Source organism: Saccopteryx bilineata, chromosome 3 (genome assembly GCF_036850765.1).
Source record: "Saccopteryx bilineata isolate mSacBil1 chromosome 3, mSacBil1_pri_phased_curated, whole genome shotgun sequence".
NCBI classification, from domain to species: domain Eukaryota; kingdom Metazoa; phylum Chordata; class Mammalia; order Chiroptera; family Emballonuridae; genus Saccopteryx; species Saccopteryx bilineata.
Window position 1 is genome coordinate 196231139 of NC_089492.1, and position 17710 is coordinate 196248848.

A 17710-nucleotide genomic window follows, 5' to 3' on the forward strand; every position below is an offset into this window, starting at 1 on the left:
AGTCCGGGCACACAGGAGAAGCAACCATCTGCTTCTCCACCCCTGCACCTCTCCCTTCTCTCTCTTTTCTCCTCCCACAGACATGGCTTGGTTGGAGCAAGTTGGCCCCAGGCACACTGAGGATGGCTCCATGGTCTTGCATCAGGCAATAAAATAGCTTGATTTCCGAGCAACAGAGCAACAGCTCCAGATGGGCAGAGCATTGCCTGGGTAGGGGGCTTGCCGTGTGGATCCTGGTCAGGTGCATGCAAGAGTCTGTCTCTCTGCTTCCTCACTTCTCACTTACGAAAAAGAAAACAGTAATTGTGCATAGTGAGGATCCCCCACCCAGCTTTGTCAATGGCCAAGCCAATGTTTTTTCATGACTGAGTGCTGCTGTCTGCATCTCTCCAGGGACCAAGGAGCTAGTCCAGGGCACTAGGGCACTGCCTTAAACAGGATTCCTTTCTTTCAGCATTCATCTCTTTTATTTAAAGAAAAACAAAAACAAACTCTAACTTCCTTCTGCAATTTGCTTTATCTCTGTATCTATGTTTTGATTCCCCATTCCAATTTTTTTTTTAAATTATTATCCCCATCCCATATTCATTTGGTTGCCCAATAATATAGAAATAAAACCAAGTAGTCTAGAATTGGGTATGATGGCAACTCAGGGACAGATGAGGATTGTGAAGGCAAAGGCTTTGAAGGTAGCTTTAAAGGACAGTGAGCTTAGAGCAGCACTGGGTAGAGGTATCTGGAGAAAAATGAGAAAGTACCACTTGAGATGAACTTCTAAGAGCATGGTGGTAGTGTTGTAAAGTACCAAAAAAGCTGCAAATTAATATTAATATTCTGGGGAAAAAGGTCAGGCTTTCCTGTCCTTTCTTTGGAAAATGGAGGAAAAAGAATATAGAAGTCTCCTGACTTACAAGGACGACTAGGGTCATTTGGTTTTAAGTTCTCTGAAAGGATTAAGGTTATCTGAGAAATTTCTCTTTCAGTAAGAGACAAAATTAATGTACTACCTTACACTGATCCTAGCTCTTCCTCCCTTCCTGGAATCTGAGATAAACATGTACCTTCTAGGCAAAGGAGGAGAGATAGATACTAAAGGGATTTGTGAATGACTTTGATTGTATTACCTTGAAAGTTTTAACCTTTTCTGTAAATCCCCTAGACAAATGTTAATCTTGTTAATATAACATAAATCTTGTCAAATGTTAAAATCTTGTTAATGATTGTGTCATGCTGTCATGCCCCCCAACCTGTATGTGGTCAAAAGGTATATAACCAGTCCCTGAAATGTTCTTGGCATACATGATTTGGGTCTGCAATTGATCCGTGTTAGCCATACGCGGCCGGCATATTTAACAAATCTGCTCCTTCAATAAAACTCTTCAAAATTCATCTGGACTAGGTGTCTCTACGTGGACTCGATGAAGTGAGGTACAGTGCCTTTCAGAATCTGGGGTATGGTACTTTATAACAGTAGGGTAATTCTAAAAGAGGAAGTAGTGTGATCAAAGGCAAAGGAGTGAAGGAAAAACAACTTGTTTACCTCCTGTTCTTCTCTTCAACTATTTTGCAACCCTCTCATCCAGTTTCATGCTATCCCCACCTCTCCCATCTCCCCTTTGTGTGGCCCTTAAATTAGCCAGTCGGGAAAGAGTAAGATTGTAAGGTCAACACCGTAGCCTATAGGGCAAGACCCAGCCTTGGGGCTTGTAAAGCCAGGAGCCGCCATTGTGGCCATTCACATGCAGGTTCACACTGGATTCGGACAGTCGGTAAAGAAACAATGGAGCCAAAAACTGATAGGCCATTTTCTTTAATTCTAGCTTGCACCCAGCGGGCAAGTAAAAAACACACTGGGCTCCAAAACCCACTCATATTCAGTGCTCACAAAGCCACTAGCTTATCCAAGTTTCCTAGAATCAAAGGTTTCTAGCTCACCAGCCTTATTCTCCTCAGTTCCCCATCTCCTTCCTTATCCCAGATACAAACTCTACACAAACTGGCATCTCACTCAGCACTCTGCCATCTTGGCTGCTTCTCCTGGCCACATGGCCTGCTGCTCTCTGCTCTGCTCCCTCTGCTCTCTCATGCTAATCATCCCAGGAACCAAGAGTGCAAGCTCCCGCTCTGTTCCCATTTTATAGTGTAGAAATCCAAACCCTTAATCCAATATACAAAATAGGGAAGTCTCTAATACAAAGTCACTTCTCTGAGGCATGATTGGATTGTACCACTCCACATCAAAACAGGTGGGAAAGGCTTAATCCCAAAACCAAGCCCCAGGCTACAAGGATTCTCCCTGCCCACAGAGACACACATTAATATCACCTGGGCAATGGCCTCCACGTGGGCAGCGTCATCTTTAACAAAGTGAGCATAATACATTTTATCTGCCCAACATCCGAGTTTCCTAGAATCAAAGGTTTCTAACTCACCAGACTTACTCACCTCTGTTCCCCATCTCCTTCCTTCACTCTGCACAAACTGGCTTCTCACTCAACACTCTGCCATCTTGGCTGCTTCTCCTGGCCTCCTCCACGCAGCCTTTCTCTGCTCTCTGCTGTGCTCTCTCTGCTCTCTCATGCTAATCTCAGGAACCAAGAGTGCAAGCTCTCGTTCTGCCCCCATTTTATAGAGTAGAAAACCCAAAACCCTTAATCCAATATACAAACAAGGAAGTCTCTGATACAAAGTCACTTATCTGAGGACTTAATTGGATTCCTCATGAGAGTGCACCACCCAGATCATACAAGGGTGTGAGGAAAAGCTTAGTCCTAAAACCAAACCTTAGGCTACAACGACCTGGCCTGCTTATAGCCTGTCCCCCACACATTAATATCACCTGGGCGACGGCCTCCTCATGGGCAGCACTATCTTTAACAAAGTGAGCATAATATATTTTATCTGCCCAACAATCCACCCCTATGCTCACTTTACTACCCACCAATTTACATCACCAGCATCCCTGTGCAAGAAAATTAGGCACATTACACAAATTACAACAGCACAAATCATAGTTTCAATAATCACAAAAGTACACTTCACCAGTCTCTGAGCACTTTGCCCAAAGCGCAAAATGTCCTCAGCCTACGGGAAAAGCTTCCCAGGGCAGGGGAGTGCTTCCAGAAAAGCCACCCCCCACCCCCATCAGGGTATTTCACATTGTCCAAAATCCGTAATCCGTAAGTCCATCCAAGAAAGGAGCCAAGGCCCACTCCGGTCGTAGTCCAGGAAATCAGTCCACACATGGGGCGTTAGCCACTCCCCTCATTTCTGCCATCCTGGCAGGTCTTACACTGTCCCAAAAAGGGGCACATGGCAACGGCAGTCAGCATTTCCATCTCTGCTCCGGAGAACATGTCCAGCCCTATGTCCCAAAATCGCAGACCTACCAGGGCCGTAGTAGGTGCTCCTTCCTGCTGTGCTCTCATCTTATGGAGACTGCGGATTGCAACTCCAGTCCGATTCTCCTCATCCTCCAAAGAGGAACTGAAAACACCAGCTCCCGTTGCCAAGGTCTGCCTTCTGCTCTGCAGACCTTGCAGCTCCGGACCTGGCCTCAGCTTCAGCCTCAGCCTCAGCCCTGGCCTCCTGCCGCTGCTGGCTCTCTACAACATCCAGGGCAAGCTGCAACTCACGAACCTGTGAATCCTCCCCCAGCAGCTGTTCCATTTCCAGGAGAATCTCGCAAACCTGGTCGGGCTCCCCCTCCAGCGCTTCCTCCAGCTCCAGGATCAGCATCGGTTTCTCCCACGTTTGCTCCAGCTCCTTCCACTGCTCGATTTGCAGGTCCAGGGCAGCCTCTTCCACAGAGCTCTCAGTTTCCTCATGCATGGATGTAAAAGTCAGCCAACCTACAATCCCCAAAAGGACAGTCATGGGGAACCCTAACACTAGCCAGTCCTCTACTCCACCACTCAAAGGCTCCTTGCCGATCTGTATCGAATCCTGCTGACTATGCCAAATGTAAAGCCAGGAGCCGTCATCGTGGCCATTCACATGCAGGTTTGCACTGGATTCGGACAGTCGGTAAAGAAACAATGGAGCCAAAAACTGATAGGCCATTTTCTTTAATTCTAGCTTGCACCCAGTGGGCAAGTAAAAAACACACTGGGCTCCAAAACCCACTCACATTCAGTGCTCACAAAGCCACTAGCTTATCTGAGTTTCCTAGAATCAAAGGTTTCTAGCTCACCAGCCTTACTCTCCTCAGTTCCCCATCTCCTTCCTTCAGGAAGGGCCACCATCACAGCAGCCTGGCCCATGCAGGTTCGCATTGGATTTGGACAGTCTGTAAAGAAACAACGGAGCCAAGAACTGATGGGCTGTCATCTTTAATTCTAGCTTGCACCCAGCAGGCAAGTAAAAACACACACTGGGCTCCAAAACCCACTCACATTCAGTGCTCACAAAGCTACTGACTTATCCGAGTTTCCTAGAATCAAAGGTTTCTAGCTTATCAGACTTATTCACCTCTGTTCTCCATCTCCTTCCTTCTCCAGCGCCAAACTGCACAAATTGGCCTCTCACTCAATACTCTGCCATCTTGGCTGCTTCTCCTAGCCACATGGCCTCTTTCTGCTCTCCTCTCTGTTCTCTCCTCACCAGCCTTATTCTCCTCAGTTCCCCATCTCCTTCCTTATCCCAGATACAAACTCTACACAAACTGGCATCTCACTCAGCACTCTGCCATCTTGGCTGCTTCTCCTGGCCACATGGCCTCTTTCTCTGCTCTGTGCTGTGCTCTCTCATGCTAATCTCAGGAACCAAGAGTGCAAGCTCTCGTTCTGCTCCCATTTTATAGAGTAGAAAACCCAAAACCCTTAATCCAATATACAAACAAGGAAGTCTCTGATACAAAGTCACTTATCTGAGGCATAATTGGATTCCTCATGAGAGTGCACCACCCAGATCATACAATCAGTCAAGGGTGTGGGGAAAAGCTTAGTCCTAAAACCAAACCTTAGGCTACAACAACCTGGCCTGCTTATAGCCTGTCCCCCACACATTAATATCACCTGGGCGACGGCCTCCTCATGGGCAGCACCATCTTTAACAAAGTGAGCATAATATATTTTATCTGCCCAACAGGGCTGCAGTAGGAATAAAAATAGACTCACCCCCTGCTCACGTGCTGGCTGGCTGGCTTTCTCTAGTGCAGCGTGTCCTTCTGCAAAAGTTATTATAATTGCTTTGCAGAGGTATTTTGTCTCCACAAGTCTTGCTTAATTACAACTCTTAACAATTTGGGGGCTCATCCAGGATCCCTGTTCCCCTCAGGAAGGGTCTTGGCCCTCTGTTGAGGGAGACACGTCTCATTGCTCCATTGTGGTGGCCCTCGACTAGAGGGACAATGACTTAGCCCATGTAGCAAACGACCCCTGGACTCTTGGCAATGCAGGGAAGGGGCCCTAAAAGGTGATACTGTGGAGACCAGGCAACTCCATGCACGGGCCAAGGTAAGAAAAGTCACAGGTGTGGCAAAGTACTCCTTGGAGGTCAGGGAGGGGTAGGAGGTGGTGTGTGTTTGTTGTTCTGAGGCAGGGAGTGAGTGGGGAGTCCTAATCTGCAGTTCTTTGGTGACCTCATAAGGCTTAGGGCAGTATCAGGCAATGCTTGATCCAAGTTGGGGTTTTATACTGACCCACCAATTGCTAAGAGGCACCCAATGTCTCTGTGATAGGAGCCACTGGAGAATGATGAAGCAAAAGACGAGAGTGTAAAAAACCCTCCAGTGACAGGGGGTTGATCCTCTCTCAGGAGTCACGCCACAGTCAGGATTGGAAATCGCACCTCCAAGATAACTAGAGACAAAGATGATACAAACAAAAGGGAAAGAAACCTCCCAATGTTTCACCAAGCTGAACACACACTCATTGGGATGATGTTGGTCAAATAAGTTTGCAAATATGATGTATATGTTTGCTCGCTTATAGTTTGCATTGGATGTAGGGGGACAGGCTGTAAGCAGGCATGAGCCTTATAGCCTAAAGCTTAGTTTTAAAACTAAGCCTTTCCCACCCTTTTTGATGTGGGTGGTGCACTCTCATGAGGAATCCCATCATGCCTCAGATAAGTGACTTTGTATTGGAGACTTCCTTGTTTGTATATTGGATTAAAGGTTTTGATTTCTGCACTATAAAGTGGGGCAGACCAGGAGCTTGCTCTCTCTTGGTTCCTGAGATTAGCATGAGAGGAGAGCAGAGAAAGGCCAAGTGGAAGAGGCCTGGAGAAGCAGCCAAGATGTAGGAGTGCTGAGGGAGAAGCCAGTTTGTGCAGAGTTTGTGCAGGGAGAAAGGAGATGGGGAACAGAAGTGAATAAGTCTGGTGAGGTAGAAACCTTTGATTCTAGGAAACTCGAATAAGTCAGTGGCTTTGGGAGCCCTGAATGGAAAGGGAAGTGTTTTCCCACTGTGTGTATTTCTTGCCTGCCGGGTGCAAGCTAGGATTAAAGCTAATGGCCCACCAGTTCTTGGCTCCATTGTTTCATTACCATCTGTCTGAATCTAATGCGAACCTGCAAGGGCCAGGCAGCTGTGATGGTGGCCGTGGATACTGGATTTACAGATGGTAATTCCTGAATGATGGGGATTAAGAAGCAACAAATGATAACAACCTAGGAGAGCCAAGATGTGGCTCTTTTGAGGCCTAAATTAAGTTCTTACATGTAAAACTGGAAATGCTGGCTCTAATATTAAATTAAATAGTTTGATTCCTGTATTCAAAAGCTCTGGGCATTGTTGCTTTAAAATTAGAATATGTAAGGAGTGGTCATTTAAACTTAAATAGAATGGGATTTTGGATCCTAAATTTGTTTCTTGGTTTTGCACTCTGTAAATTCTTCCCATACTAATTACTATGCTCTGTGTTCATTGTCTTCAGAGTTAAGGGCCAAGTAGGATCTGTGCTATTAGGTTTAATTAAGGAAGGAAGCCCTCCTGAACCAGGAAGCTTTGCTTCCTGTTGGAGAGAAGTTTCAACGCCATTTTACATTTTAGGTAAAGTGCTCAGAGAAGGGCACCTTTGTAATTGTTGAAATTGTGTGACTTGTACTGTTACTGTAATTTGTATAATGCACCTCATTCCCTGCACAGGAAGGCCTGTGGTGTGGATTGCAAAGCGAGCAAGAGGGGTAGAATGTTGACCAAATAAGCTTGTAAAATATGATTTTTATGTTTGCTTGCTTAGTTTGCAATGGGGGCTGAGCAGTGCCAGCTAAATGTGGTCTGTGAAATTGCAAATTACCTTCCTGCTTGGGAAGGGCCATTATTTTGCTAATGGAGAGGTTTTCACACCAAGAAAGTTTTGAAGAGAAAGGAAGGTAGAACTTATCTGAAAACCCCTTCCTCTTTTTTCTTAAATAAATTCCAACACTTATTCTCTGACCTTGCCTAAGCTCAACCTCCCATCTTGGAATTGTGTGATTGACGTGTATCGCTAGACCAGGGGTCGGAAACCTTTTTGGCTGAGAGAGCCATGAACGCCACATATTTTAAAATGCAATTCCGTGAGAGCCATACAACGACCCATGTATGTTACACATCATCCAATAAAAATTTGGTGTTGTCCCGGAGGACAGCTGTGATTGCACTCGCAACCATGAACATGAGCGGTAGGAAATGAATGGATTGTAATACATAAGAATGTTTAAATTTTTAACGTAATTATTTTTTTTATTAAAGATTTATCTGCGAGCCAGATGCAGCCATCAAAAAGGCCACATCTGTCTCGCGAGCCATAGGTTCCCAACCCTTGCTCTAGACAAAGGGGTCACGAGCCCCTTGCATGTAAACCTGTGTTCTGTAAAGGGTATATAAGATGTAAGAAATCTAACTTCAGGGAGCACGTGTTTTGGATGCCTCTGTTGGGGTCACGCTGCTCCGCTGGCTAAATAAATCCTACTTCCTTCATCAAGTTGTCTGGGCGTTTTTGTACTCCTTTGATTCCTGCAATATATGATGCATTGGCTGAAAACCGAGGAGGAAGACGCCTGCAATTGGCAGACTTCAGGCACCCTGTTGAGGAGCCCCTGAGCTGCCCTGCAGAAGCGCCTGCTGAGCATTTGCTGGAGGTTTCCCCATGTGGACCCCTCTGTAGGACAGAAGGGCGGATCCCCTTCACCGGCCCCAGCAAGGACCAGACAACAAAGGAATGAGGAAACAAGGACGCATCAGAGCCATGATAAGGAAAACGGGCAAGGGTAGCTAGCTGAGGTCCTGCCCCACTGGGCAGAAGGGAGGCCTGATCACTCTCTGGAGAATCACTAATTGCCCTCCATAGGTTAGTAGTGGTGACTGTGCACTCTCCACAGGTGTGGGGAGTAGTCTCCATGGGTTAAGAGTGGTGATTTGTTACCCTCCATAGGTGTGGGGAGTGGTCCCCATGGGAGTGGTAACTGCATCGCCCTCCACAGGTTGTGGGGAACAGGCCCCATGGATTTGGATTAGAAGTAGCGACTTGTCACCCTCCATGGGTTAGGAGCAGTGACTCGTCACCCTCCACGGGTTAGCAGAGGTGACTTGTCACCCTCCACTGGTGAGTGTGAACGAGATGGACACCAGGAGAGGGTTCCAACTCTCTCCCACAGGGCCAAAGCTAGTGTTGGGTCCCGAACTGCGGTTCTGCAGGGCACCTCATATGGCCAAGAGGCAGAATAGCATGCTGACGGTTTATATCAGCCTCCTATAAGCCAAAAGGGCCCGCCATTCCTGTGAGAGGAGCAGCTGGCGGTGGAATGAAGCAAGTGGCATCCCCTCCAAATTTCCCCTCCCCTCTCCCCATTTCTTCATGTGGCGTGATTGCTGTCTGTCGTGGGAGGCATGGGAGGTTCACAGGGGATTACGGAGTTACTATGTCCCCGGGGAAACTGAGGACCTTGTGTGAACTAGAGTGGCCTGCCTCTGGCATAGGATGGCCAGCAGGAGGAAGCTTGGATAGAAGGTGTGGCAGGTAGTCACTAGAAATCCAGGCCACCCAGATCAGTTTTCCTACATAGATACTTGGCTTACACTAGTTTTGCACCCTCCCCCTTGGCTTAGAGGTTAAGTATTGATAGCAAAGGCAGGAAAGCGTTCCACCAATCCTGGAGAGCTGCCGCCACAGGCCAGTGCCAGAAATTTTAACCTCTAGTGAGCCAGAAGCAGAAACTTTGGCTCTCCTACCATGCATACTGGCAAGGCTTTACCCTTCTACACGTGGCTCCCTGTCCACCCCAGAGACTGCTACTGACTCAGGCTCATCATCACCAGATCTGTCAAGCCTCAGCATAAGCTCACCTGAGTGGGAGGCGCCTCTCACCATCCCACAGGAACCAGGCCCAGGCTCTCCTCCCCTAGCTGGGAGGCTGTGTTCAAAGATAAGGCCTGGAGTGCAGATGCCTTGAGAGGAGTGAGAAACACAGTGAAATAGCCAACAAGATTTATGTCAACAGAGAGGTTGAAAAGAGCCACGAAGATAAGTGCTAAATGCAGAAAAAGGCAGAATTCATAGTGGCCCTTCAACAGAAGGGAAAAGGGAAGAAGACAGGCAAGGGCAAGAAGGGGCAGTCAGGTAGAACTCCCCTGTGAAGTGATCAGTGTGCCATCTGCTAGGGAACTGGTCACTGGAAAAATGGATGTCCCAACCGGGACAAGGGGAAGGCATGCCTGCCAGCCGCCTCCCAAGGGGAAGGCACACTGTTCAACATAGCTGGGGAGTCCCTCTTGGACTGAGGGTGACCGCACTCAGGGGCCCCCACTAAGTCTATGGTCCGCGTGGTGGTACGGGGCGAGCAGATGAACTTCCTGATTGATACAGGGGCTGAACACTCAGTGGTGACCCGGCCAGTAGCGCCACTCTCCACCCGTAGAGTGGACATTATAGAAGCTGCAGGAACACAGGCTGAACAGGCATCCGTCTGCCCCGTAAATGTACAATAGGAGGTCATGAAGTTATACATCAGTTTTTATACGTGCCTGACTGTCCAGTGCCCCTATTAAGAGGCAATCTGCTAAGCAAATTAAGGGCTACTTATACCTTTTGCTGACAATGGCCAGCTGGACTTGCAGGTGCCTAAGCCTAGACTTAACTCTAACTGTTCCTAGAGAGGAGTAATGGAGGATTTTTGCTACTGAGTCTGGGAAGCCGTCGAACCAAAAACTAATTCAAAAATACCCGAGTCTGGGCTGAAGACCCCCCCTCCCTGGGCTGGCAATAAACCAAGTGCCAGTGCAGATAGAGTTAAAACCTGGGGCCCTGCCTGTCAGTCAGAAACAAATACGCAATTCCTAGGAGGGCCTTAGAAGGGATCCAGGTGCATTTACAGAGGCTCAATGAGCATGGAATTATTATCTTGTGCCATTCACCCTGGAATACTCCTTTGCTCCCTGTCAGGAAACTGGGGATCAATGATTATCAGCCAGTACAGGACTTGATGGTCATAAATGAGGTACCAGTGACTCTGCACCCAACACTACCAAATCCTTATACACTCCTAAGACTCCTCCCTGCTCAAGTCTCATGGTTCACTTGCTTGGACTTAAAAGATGCCTTCTTTAGTTAAGACTGGCTCCTGGAAGCCGGGAGCTGTTTGCCTTCCACTGGGAGGACCCAGCTACAGGGGCAAAAGGACAGTACACTTAGACTAGGCTCCTGTCATCTCTGGGGAGGCCCTTGCTCTTGACCTCCAGCAGTTTCCTGCACAGGACATAAGATGTGTCCTCCTTCAGTATGTGGATACCTGTTGCTAGGTCATGAGACTCTCCAAGGATGTGCTAGAGGAATGGACGAGCTTCTACATCACCTAGAGAAGAATGGATATAAGGTCTTGAAGAAGAAGGCCCAGATCTGCCAAAGGCAAGTAAAAAACTTGAGATTTATTCTCCAACAGGGGGAGAAGAGGTTAGGAGTTCCTGGGCGCAGTAGGATTCTGTTGTTTATGAATCCGCAACTTTGCAGTACTGGCCAAACCCCTCTATGAAGTCTCAAAAAGGGGGGAGAAAGAGTCCACGGACTGGGGGCTGGAATAGGACTGTGCTTTTCAGACTCTTAAAAAGGAATCACAAGTTGCCCTAGTGCTAGGTCTTCCTAACCTAGCAAAACCATTTGTGCTGTACATCTCAGAGAGGAACAGAGCAGTGGTGGGTGTATTAACCCAGGACTTAGGATCGTGGTCTGGACAGTGGCTTGCCTCTCCAGAGAGCTGAACAGAGTTGCTGGGGGCGGCCATGCTTGGAGGCCTTGGCAGCTGCAGCGGTGCTGGCACAAGAGGCAGACAGGTTGACTGCGGGACAGGGCTTGGAGGTGTGCGTGCCTTGTGCAGTGGTGGCTCTGCTGAATACAGGAGAGCATCGTTGGCTCAAAAATACCTGTCTCACCAATTACCAGAGTTTCCTCTGTGAAAACCCAAGGCTGGCAATAGAGGTGTGTACCACTTTAAATCCAGTGGACACTACTCCCAGTAGAGGAGGGAAAGCAGCAGCATAACTGCCAGCTGGCCAGGCGTCAGATCAACCCATAGGAGACCCAGACAAGGAGCTGTATGTAGATAGAAGCAGCTCTGTCAACTCACCAGGGGAAAGGCAAGCAGGATATGCAATACTGACTTTAATAGAGACTGTGTAGGTGTGGCCCTCCGCCCCAAGGAACTTCTGCTCAGTGGGCAGAACTGATTGCTATAACTCAGGCCCAGTAAAGGAATAAAGTAAATGTTTTTACCAATTCCTGCTTTGCCTTTCTTACTCTGCAAGTCCATGGAGCCATATATAAGGAAAGAGGGCTCCTGACTGCCGGGGCAAGGACCTCAAATATCCAGGAGAAATTCTTCAGCTGCTGGACACAGTCTAGAAGCCAAAACAGATAGCAGTAATCCACTGCCAAGGACACCAGAAAGCAGGATAGATAGAAGCCTATCCCACCCAGACTGAGAAGGCCAGAGCAGTAACAAAGGCACTACTCAGAGAAGTCATTCCAAGGTTTGGACTGCCACTTCAGCTAGACTCTGACAATGGCCCAGCCTTTGGGGCTAAGGTAGTACAAAGAACAGCTCAAGCATTAGATATCACCTGGAAGCTTCACGCAGCATACAGAGCTCAGAGCTTGGGAAAGGTGGAACACATGAATAGAACTCTTGAAGTTAGGGCTTAGCAAATTATGTTAGGAAACAGGTCTTAAATGGGTGCAAACTTTACTTCTAATATTGTTTGAGATTCCTTGCACTCCCTCCAAGAACACCGGGTATTCACCTTATGAGATATTATACAATAGGCTCCCCCAATATTATGTAGTTTGCCAGGGACTCCCTGAGAATTAGGAGAAACAGAACTACATAGACAATTAGAAGCATTAGGCCAGGTGGCTGGTGCCTTATCCAAGTAGGTGCTAGATAGGGCTCCAATCAGTTTGTTTGCCCCTGTCCACTTTTTCTCCAGAAAATCAAATGTAGGTTAAGGATTAGAATTCAGGTCCCCTCCGACCCTACACTGTAATCCTGATTATTTCCACTGCTGCCAAGGTAGAAGGCATACCCGCCTGGATTCACCACAGGTGGCTGAAGCCTGCAGCCCCGGTTGAGACACCCTCATGAACAGCAGACTGACCCTACCAATACTTGTAAGTTGACCCTGAGAAGGACCACATGCTTTGCTCCAGCCACAAACCAGAAGCTGGCTGGTCCACATACTCCTGAAGCCCGAGGAACCTTGCTCTGGGGCTTCGTATAATTGGAGTCTGGGGAGGGAGGGAAACTAAGGTCAAAGGAAAGCCAGAACAAGTTGTCTTAAGCTTTGATGCATGTGCTGCCATAGGTCATACAGAAAGGGGTTTAAGTCCCTTGGCTAGGAGAGAAGCTACAAGGCAAATAAAAAGTATACATGTGCTCATAGCTACCCCTGTAAAATAACCTGTGAATATTAATCATGTGTCCAATAGGCTACCTGGAAAAAGGACACCTCAGAAGAAAATAAGTATATTTTAAGAGAGGAGTAGCTCTGTCAAACTGCACCCAGGGGTGCAATCCCTTAGAGCTGATCATAACCAATCCCTTAAACCCCCATTGGAAGACTGGAGAAGTGCTAACATGTGGCATTGATGGCTAGATCCCATGTTCCAACTGTTATTAGAGGTCAGGTACTGGACCACCTCACTCAAGCTTTCCAAGTATATAAATCCTTTTATAGGGAAGCAACTGAACCCCTACCCCCACCACCACAGTCAACTAAGAATTTGTTCTTCAGGATGGCTGAGGGAGTAGCCCATTCCCTAAATGTCACCTCTTGCTATGTATGTAGGGAACCCTAACAGGGATAAATGGCCGTGGGAAGCCAAGGAACTAGTTCCCACTAGGGCTAGGCCAAATGTAATGACCCCTCATACCTCTGAGGACAGCCAGTGGATTTAAAACATGCTATCATAGGGAAATACTGCTTAGCCAGAGGAGGAGGAGATCTGACGGGATTAGTTGGAGAACTGACTTGCCTTGGACAACGGTATTTTAATGCCACCTCTAAGCAGAGTGTGTGGTAGGGAAACCAGAGAGAGAGAAATCCATTGACCAAATTCCCCGAGCTAATTGGAGCCTGGTGGGACCCAGGCAGGGTCAGAGACTGGATAGCACCATCTGGACTTTACTGGATCTGTGGGAACAGGGCTTATACCCATCTCCCCAAGAACTGGGAAGGGATCTGTGTGATAGGTGTGATAAAGCCCTCCTTTTTCCTCTTGCCTCTGGAAACAGGGGAACTGCTTGGCTACCCAGCTCCACAACCCTTACAACGGGTAAAGAGAGAACTCCATATAGGAGACTGGAAAGATAATGAGTGGCCCCCAGAGTGGATAATCCAATACTATGGCAGAAGATGAATCTTGGGGGTACTGCACCCCCATTATATGTTAAACCAGATTATCCGATTGCAGGCAGTTTTGGAAATCATTACCAATGAGACTGGGAGAGCCCTAACCCTCCTTGCACATCAGCAAACTCAGATGAGAAACACCATCTACCAAAACAGGTTGGCACTAGATTATCTGCTAGCAGCAGAAGGAGGAGTGTGGGAAATTCAACCTCACTAATAGTTGCCTGCAAATAGTTGACCTGGGCCATGCAGTTGAGGACCTTGTCAAGAAGATGACAAGACTGGCATATGTGCCTGTGCAAGTTTGGCACAGATGGAACCCCAATAGCCTTTTTAGGGGATGGTTCTCAACCTTTAGTGGGTTCAAAACCCTAATAGGAGCAGTCTTACTGCTCCTAGGAACTTGCCTGAAAGGTCTGTGTCTGTTCCCACCGACTCACATCAGAACCTCTGGGAGTCAGGCCCAGGAGTTTAAATTTTCCCAGATCCCAGCCCTGGCCAGTTGGCTCAGTGGGCCTGGCATGTGGATGTCCCAGGTTCCATTCCCTGTCACACAGGAGAAACACCTATCTGCTTCTCCTCCCCTTTCTCCTCTCACTTCTCCCTCTCTCTCACCCCCTCCTGCAGCCACGGGTGGATGGGAACGAGTTGGCCCCGGGCACCGAGGATGGCTCCATGGCCTCCACCTCAGACACTGAGATCGGTGCACCACCCCAGACGGGCAGAGCTTCGTCCTCTGTGGGCTTGCCCAGCACATGCGGGAATCTGTCTCTGCCTCCCCTCCTCTCACTGAATAAATTAAAAAAAAAAATTTCCCAGTTCACAAGGTCATTCTTTGCTGCATGAGATCAGCCAAGAGAAGAAGACTGGGACTTGGGACCGTTACTATGAGAACTAACAGGTCCGGCATTCTTAGGTCGGTTTCTGGTAAGCCACAGGAGAAGATTACTGCCAGGAAGATTTTTTTTTTTTTTTTTTTTACAGAGAGAGAGTCAGAGAGAGGGACAGATAGGGACAGACAGACAGGAACGGAGCTCTCTCCATTGAGAAGCATCAATCATCAGTTTTTCGTTGTGGCACTTTAGTTCACTGATTGCTTTCTCATATATGCCTTGACCACGGGCCTTCAGTAGATCGAGAAGCCCCTTGCTCAAGCCAGCGACCTTGGGTCCGAGCTGGTGAGCTTTGCTCAAGCCAGATGAGCCCGCGCTCAAGCTGGCTAACTCAGGGACTCGAACCTGGGTCCTCCGCATCCCAGTTCGACGCTCTATCCACTGCACCACCGCCTGGTCAGGCCCGGCTGGAAGACCTTAAGAGAAGGGCAGAGCCACAGACCACGAGGACTGGGTTCGAGGTCGCAATCTCCGTCCCGCCTGCAGCTGTGCCTAAGCCAACCGCATTCCCTCCCGAGCCCCTTCGGGCTGCAGCAGGAAGCGTCCGACGGCACAGCCCCAGCCCTCTCAGGTTCTGAGTCACCGGGCGGCAGCCCCCGCGCGGCCTGAGCGCCCCGTGGTCAAAAGTCGAGTGCGAGGCCGGCCAGCAGAGGCAGCGGCCGCACCACCGCCCGGCCCAGAGCGCGCCGTAGCCCTACGCCCAGCTCACCCCACCAGCCAGCGCGCGTACTCGCCGCGGGGGCCCCCGCAGGGGAGTGGTGCCATTACCCGAACGCGGCCGCTGGCCGGGCCAGGGGAAAGAGAAAGAAGGGCCGCGACTTCAGAGCGGAGAGCAGGACCGGGAGCCGCTGCACGCCTCGGCCGCCCAGCACCGTCGCCATAGTCACAGGACGCCCCAGAGCCGGGATGCGCATGCGCGAACCCTCCCCCCCGGCTCGCCCGGGCCCCTCCCCCGCTGTCCGAGGGCACGCATGCGCCAGGCCGCCAGCCCGGGGAAGCTCGCAGCCGCTCTTGGTCGTTCTGTTCTGCACGCTGGGTCCTGCCTACCCATCCCTCAGTTCGTCGGGCTCTTGCTGATGCCTGACAGAAAGGGGACTGGCGGGTACCGGGCACAGATCATCCGTTGCTGGGGTGCCAGCTCTAGCTCCGATGGGCACGTCCCCACTGGGTCTGGAGGGCCCCACGCAGCGGGGGACCTGGCAGTGCAGGTGCGCACCCACCCTCGCGCCCTCACCCGGTGCGCGGCGGGTGTGGGGAGCCTCAGTATGACTAAGAAGGTGGGGTCAGATGCATTTGCTTCTACAGATGATGGGATTAAAACAGTTTTGTTCTTTGTATCACCTCACACTCATCAGAATGGCTATTTAAAAAAACACACACAAATTGTGTTGACAGGGTGTGGAGAAATTGTAACCCTGTGTATTGTTGGGAATGTAAAGTGGTGCACTGGCTATGAGAAATAGTATATCCATTAGTTTTAAAAAAATTAAACATGAGAACTACCATGTGCTCTGCAATTCCACTTCTGGGTATATACCACAAAAGGTGGAAAGCAGGACTCAAACTAATATTCATGCACCCAGTTCATAGCAGCATTATTCACAATAGCCAAAAGGAGGAAGCAACCCAACTGCCTATCAATGAATGAAAGTAAAAATAAAATGTATATACATATAATAGGATATTGTTTTGCCTTAGAAAGGAAATTCTGACATGTGCTATAATAACAATGAACCTCGAGGATATCATGCTCTATGAAATAAGCCAGTCACAAAAGGACAAACACTTGGAGATACCCAGAGGAGATAAGTTCATACACTTACTTTTGCGACATGGATGGACCTGGAGAGCATTATGCTAAGTGAAATAAGCCAGTCAGAGAAAGACAAGTGCCATGTAATTTCAATCATATGTGGAACCTAATGAACAAAATGAACTAACAAAATAGAAATAGAAAATAAGTATGCAGAACAGACTGACAAGTGTCAGAGAGGATGGGGGTTGAACAGGATGAGTGAAAGGGTGAAGGGATTAAACAAAAAAAATTTACAGACAGACAACAGTGTGGGGATTGCAGGAAGCAAAAAGGGGAGGTGAAGGAAGGTAGAAGGGGAAGAGATGATGATGGAGGGAGACTTGACTTGGGGTGGTGAGCACACAATGATGCAATATACAGATGATGTATTATAGAATTGTATACCTGAAACCTGTATAACTTTCTTAACCAGTGTCACCTCAATAAATTTAATAGTAATAAAAAAAAAGAAAGTAGACTGGTGGTTGTCAGGGGCTAGGGGGAGGGGGACGAAGAGTTTGTGTTTAATAGGGACAGACTTTCAGTGTTACAAGGTGAAAAAGTTCCGGAGGATGGTGGTGATGGTAGCACAATGTGAACGTACTTAATGCCACTAAGCCTGTACATTTGAAAATGGTTAAGATGGTAAATTTATGTTATGTGTATTTTACCACATAAAATTTTTTTTTCTTCAAGACCATAATTTAAGCTTTATAAAGGTTACAAGCATCTGGACTTGGAGATCAGTGGAGAAAAACAACACCCCTTTAAATCTGACTGCTATGATGCCTTACCTTAATTGGAAATAACTGGCAGACCTGTGGCTATTTTGCCTTGACTTGAATTATTTAAGATGACAGCAGCTCCTTGTGTATTACATAACTTCTCCTCCAAGAGAACAACAGTGTTTTAAGAGTTACAGCCACGGAAAGTTTTGTTACCTGCAGTGTCCTCACTGGCCCATTGGAATTTCTTGAGCAGTAAAGGCAGGTTTGGCTTAACTATGGAATATGCAAAAATATTTATATTTGGCTTTCAACATAAATCTATCCCATCAAGTTTCCTGCATAGAAAGAAAATATGTATTTCCACTTACTGTCATTTTTGAATTTCACAAATCTTTGGTGCTAGTGGTGGTGGGGTCAACATTTCCTAATTTTTTCCTGAAGTGTTGATGGGGATTTCTTGTCAGAGAT

General features: G+C 48.1%; 1 protein-coding gene across 1 annotated transcript in view; it reads right to left on the minus strand.

Moving 5' to 3' along the window:
- The window catches only part of BPHL (biphenyl hydrolase like), a 47981-nt gene extending 32363 nt beyond the window's left edge, over window positions 1-15618 (minus strand). The window contains exon 1 of the mRNA XM_066268501.1: window positions 15488-15618. Coding sequence (XP_066124598.1) covers window positions 15488-15600 — 113 coding nt within the window. The 5' untranslated portion in view covers window positions 15601-15618. The remainder of the gene's footprint in view (window positions 1-15487) is intronic.
- Between the last annotated feature and the right edge of the window lie 2092 nt (window positions 15619-17710).